This window comes from Antrostomus carolinensis, unplaced genomic scaffold (assembly GCF_000700745.2).
Source record: "Antrostomus carolinensis isolate BGI_N321 unplaced genomic scaffold, ASM70074v2 scaffold52514, whole genome shotgun sequence".
Classification (NCBI taxonomy): Eukaryota; Metazoa; Chordata; class Aves; order Caprimulgiformes; family Caprimulgidae; genus Antrostomus; species Antrostomus carolinensis.
Window position 1 is genome coordinate 1,239 of NW_010312481.1, and position 4,890 is coordinate 6,128.

Here is a 4,890-nt window from a genome sequence, read left to right on the forward strand (position 1 = left end):
TTTTTTTTTTCCTAAAAAGAAAAAAAATAAATCAAAATGATGCAGAGTCAAGATTTTTGGGGAGAAAAAGGAGGTTTTTGGGTATAATACTACTGACAAAAAGGAGAAGCCGTGGGGTCGAATCCTTTAAAGACGTCTTTGAGGGAAGCGGCGTCTTGTTGTTCGCTGTCCTGGGCTGGGCTGTTCCCAGCGAACGGGCTCCCCGATCCTGATGATTTAGTGCTTTGTTTCACCAGTCCATAAACTGGTGGTACTGGGAGATTGTGGATACCAGGTTGGGGGGTTGTTTCTGAGGTGAGAGCGGTGGATTTAGGACGCGGTCGGTTGTAACTGTTGTATCTGTCCGTGGTGGATTCACCGGTTGGTTTCTCCGATTCCGGTTGATCTAACGCCGAACGCCGGGTAAAAAGTGGTTCTTTATTAGTTTTTCCTGTTGTTTTAATGGAATCTGATGATTTTAATGAAGTGGAATTTCCTTCAGTTGGTGATTCGGATGGTTTATTACCTGAATTTGGAGTCCTGGGATCGTATAAACTGATGGCGCTTAACACGCTGCTTTGCCCACTGCCTTTACTCAACCCACCGGCCGTCAGCAACCGAGGGTCGTAGGGAGCGATTGCCGGAGCCGAGTCACCCACAGACACAGACTCAGTGGTTTTAGGAGCTCTAGAAATCCCAGTTTCTGTTGATTTTTGTAATCTGGGATCAGCAGGAGCTTTCCGTTTCCGTGGGTCGCTGGGTTTGTCGCTCTGGTTGGAGGATGAGCTGCCACCGCCGGCGTTCACAGTCTTTAAGATCCTGGAAAGGAGCTCAAAATCGGGGAGACCGGTACCCGAAGAGGAACTGGGATCCCCTGAGGTGGTTCCTCCTCTTTGCCTGGGATCAGAAAGACCCGTTTGGGATCTATTTAGTCGTGGATCGAGGGTTGGCATGGATTGAAGGGCAGCTGGGATGGGAATAAACTCTTGTTTTGGGATGGGTAAGGGGATAAGATCCTCTGGGCTCCACAGGATCATCCGGGCGAAGTTGGGTTTGTTGAGGACGACGTCTTTTTTGATGTGACTGAATTGTTGGAGTTGGGAACGAGGATCCCGAAGGGAATGACCTGGGAGAGCATCCAAAGGGATGTTGATGGGTTTAGGGCAGCTGGGATGGGAATAAACTCTTGTTTTGGGATGGGTAAGGGGATAAGATCCTCTGGGCTCCACAGGATCATCCGGGCGAAGTTGGGTTTGTTGAGGACGACGTCTTTTTTGATGTGACTGAATTGTTGGAGTTGGGAACGAGGATCCCGAAGGGAATGACCTGGGAGAGCATCCAAAGGGATGTTGATGGGTTTATCTCGTAGGGGTTTCTGACCACCGACAGCACCGCAATGAGGAGTTTCTGGTTTGGGGATGGAGGAGGGAATGTGTCGAGCCAATCTGGGATCGGTGGGTCCTGAATCCACTGGGAGAGACGGGACGGAAAGATCCGCGTTCCGGGAAAGTCTGGGATCCCGTAAACGTGGATCAGCAGGACGACCGCTCCCTCCTGGCTGGGATTTCTGCAGACGAGGGTCGCTGACACCAGAGGATGATCCCATTTCTCCATGGGAAGGTTGGGTGTGAGATCTACCAGAGCTTTGTTGGCGTAACGTTTTTAATATGGAGGTGACGCTACTTCCACCGTCATCTTCATCACTGGAATACCAGTTACCGGTATCACCTGGTGGGGTGGGGAGGGAGGGAGAAGAGAAAACAGCTGATAAGAGAGAATTAAAACTGTAACATTGATGAGAAAGTCCCCAAAATGTGGCCCCTCTCCCCTCTCAACCCAAGGTTGTTCCCATTTCCAACCCTCGCCGTGTTTTTACCGGAACGAGGGGTCACATCTGACTTCAGCTTCCCTAAGTCTCATTTTTTTTCTTAACACTCCAAATTACCAGCGAGCTCTAAGAATCCTCCTCTTCCTCTTCCTCCTGCCTGCAGGAAACTCGGATTTCACCACAATTTCAACCTGTAACCTTATCTCCTTCACCTTCTGGCCAACTGTTCCCATTTTTTCTGCAGACCTGCTCCTCTTCCTCCACCACCAACACGCTCTTCTGATGCCAAGGGGGTGGGTTTTTTTGAGGCATTCAGCACTTTTTCCCTATATAATTCCTCCCCAACACTCATTTCTCCCATAATCCCCATTTTTGGGGGGATAACACCCCTGGGTGGGTAGAAACCAAAGCAGATCCAAGTTATCCCCCCCCCCTCCCCACGCTGCACGTGGTTTTGGATGGAAAACGTCGTTATTTGGCCACTTGCCTTCCTCATTTTCACGTTCTTGCTTATTACTCTCAGCTAATCTCCGAGCTCTCTCCTCTTCCTCTTGCTGCTTCTGCTGGATTCTCAAATAAAGAGCTCTTTGTGCTGATGGCATGAAATCAGGGATGCTGCCAGGTGGTTTTGGTAAACCAGGGGGACCCCCTTCGCATAAAGCATCATGATCCAAAGATGGATCCGGGAACATGTGCTCTCCAGGAGGCCCTTCCATGTCCTCGTAATCACCATAATCTTCTAGGGAAGAAAAAAAATCATTAAATGTTACAAGAAAATCTCAAAGCTGTGAAAAAGAACTTCATTTTTTTCCCCTCTGGGGAATAAATCATCTCTGAGATGGTGTTTTTGGCAAAACAGCCAAGAGGTGACCCCGGTAAATCCTCAGGACGTACCTGGATCTCCCATCATGCCGTGATCCATCTCCAAACCTTCCTGTTGCTGGTAAAAATTGTCATAAAAACCTTGTGCTGGTGGGACTGGTGGCATCATCCCAGAATGGGGGGAATCATCCGGTCCGTAGGGCATCATAGGGGGTCCGGGACCCATCGGTGGACCAGGGTTCATTCCTGGACCCATCGGCATGTCTGGGTGCATATCTGGGTGCATATCTGGGTGCATGTCAGGGTGCATGTCTGGGTGCATGTCTGGGTGCATGTCTGGGTGCATATCGGGGTGCATGTCGGGGTGCATGGGTCCAGGCATTGGTCCTGGGGGTCCTCCTGGTCCAGGGAACCTGGGAGGAGGTGGACCTGGATGCCTGAAAGAGAAAAAGAGAAGAGAATCCACTTTAACACACGCTCTGCGCTTCAGGAAGGATGGAATCAGGGTTCTCCAAAGCAACAGCACCTGCTGCTGGACTTAAAAATGGAGAGAAACCTCTTTTTAATGTGTTTGCACTCAATTTTTTGACACAGAATCTGACCAGCTCCATCCCTCTCCTCATCACCTGGAGATGGTGACACCCACCTCACACCCAGCTTCTCCGCCAACTGCCCCGTCGGCCGCACGACGATCTCAAACAACGAGGGGATTTTTTTGTACATGTCCTGCTGTTGCTGTAGCTGCTGTGGTGACAGAGGTTCGTGCATCGGTGGTGGCATCTGCGGTCCCGGAGGTGGAAGAGGTGGTGGTGGAGGAGGAGGAGGACCTCCAGGAATGGGTCTCCCATTTGGAGATGTTGGAGCTGGTGGTCCAGGAGGGCGAGGAGGTGTGGGCAGTAAACCAACCCCAGGGGGTGGTTTGGGAAGAGGATTGATCCCCTGTTTTTTGAGCTCTTCAACTTCTTTTTCATCTTCTGCTCCTGCTTCTGCATCATCTGCCAGCATCTTGAGGAGATAAAGGAGTCAGAACACATCAGTGGAGCTGCCTTGTCACCCCAAAACCTCTCCCATCCCTTTCCACCTGCGGGATCTGTTTCCACAGATGAAAAACAGAAGGTGAACTTGTGTGAACACCTCCCCGTACCTTGTCCAGCAGCTCCCGCGTCTCCTCTGTCAGCGGATCATGGGAAAACATGCAATCATCCCCGTTGATGCAGTTGCCTGTGGTGTGGAACAGCTTGCAAGGGAAATCCCGTGTCATTTATTAAGGAGAATAAATCCCAAGGAGGAGTTATTCCTACAGCCAGAGGAGGTTAGAGACACTGCTGGCTTTAAAATCAGGCTCTCAACGTGGCTGTGGCCACGTGAAAATTCAACTATGGTCACTAGAAACACCCTGTTTTCCTTTGTGTTGGGTTTTGCTGTACATGAAACGAGCACAAATCTCATTCCTTCAACAGAAAAAGGTGAAGCTGAGAAGGAAATGGGGAAGGGCTGGTTACAGCCCAGCTCGTTCAGCCTGTCAACAGAGGGAGGAGCTGCTCATTCCCTCTCAATTACCCAGGAATTGCCTTTCCCCCCCCCCTTTGACTCTCCCACATGTATCTACACAGAATAAATGAGACAGATTTCAAACTGTCTCCATGAAATGGTAAATAACCCAAAGGATATCGTGCATGTAAGGGCAGTTCTCAGCTCTGGCGCAGTAGCCGGTGATGTAGAACTTGCAGAGTTCTCGTTTCTTTGGCAGTTCAATGTCGTGACTGAAATTACAGTGGTCGCCCTGTTGGGAAACAAAGACACGACAGGACGTCGGCAGGTGGAAGCACAAAGGTGTTTCCTTCACACCCAGGATGGATTCTTTTACAAAACACTCTTTGTAGGTGTGAATCCTTCCCCAGAAATGGGTTAAAACCCAAACCTCACGCGTCGAGTGACGGTTCCGCGTGAGTATAAAGAGATTTAGGTCAATATCCTTGAATTATTCCCTTACCCAGGTACATCTGCCTTCCACAAAGTACTTGCAGATCACTTTCCCTTTCTTGTCTGACTGCTGGTGAGGTTTGTCGTGATCGTTCCGTCGGTAGTTTCCACCACCTCCTCCATCCTGTGAGAAACGTTTTAGATGAGTTGTGAGAGAAATTGGAAATACAAAGCAAGAGATGACAAGGAGAGAAATTCAAACTTCCCAGGCAGACATCTCCGAGAGGGAACTACACTGAGAGAGGGGACAACACTGAGAGAGAACAACACTGAGAGAG

At 49.8% G+C, this 4,890-nt stretch overlaps 1 protein-coding gene across 1 annotated transcript; it reads right to left on the reverse strand.

Annotated features, from left to right (window-relative positions):
- Positions 1 to 89: 89 nt before the first annotated feature.
- On the reverse strand, positions 90 to 4,736 carry ZC3H4 (zinc finger CCCH-type containing 4; the record flags this gene model as incomplete). Its single annotated transcript, XM_029084752.1, has 8 exons — positions 90 to 1,105; positions 1,306 to 1,707; positions 2,295 to 2,546; positions 2,702 to 3,066; positions 3,276 to 3,634; positions 3,774 to 3,883; positions 4,301 to 4,412; positions 4,623 to 4,736. Coding segments are annotated over 8 exons (2,730 nt in total), but the record flags the coding sequence as incomplete, so codon positions are not given.
- Positions 4,737 to 4,890: the final 154 nt, after the last annotated feature.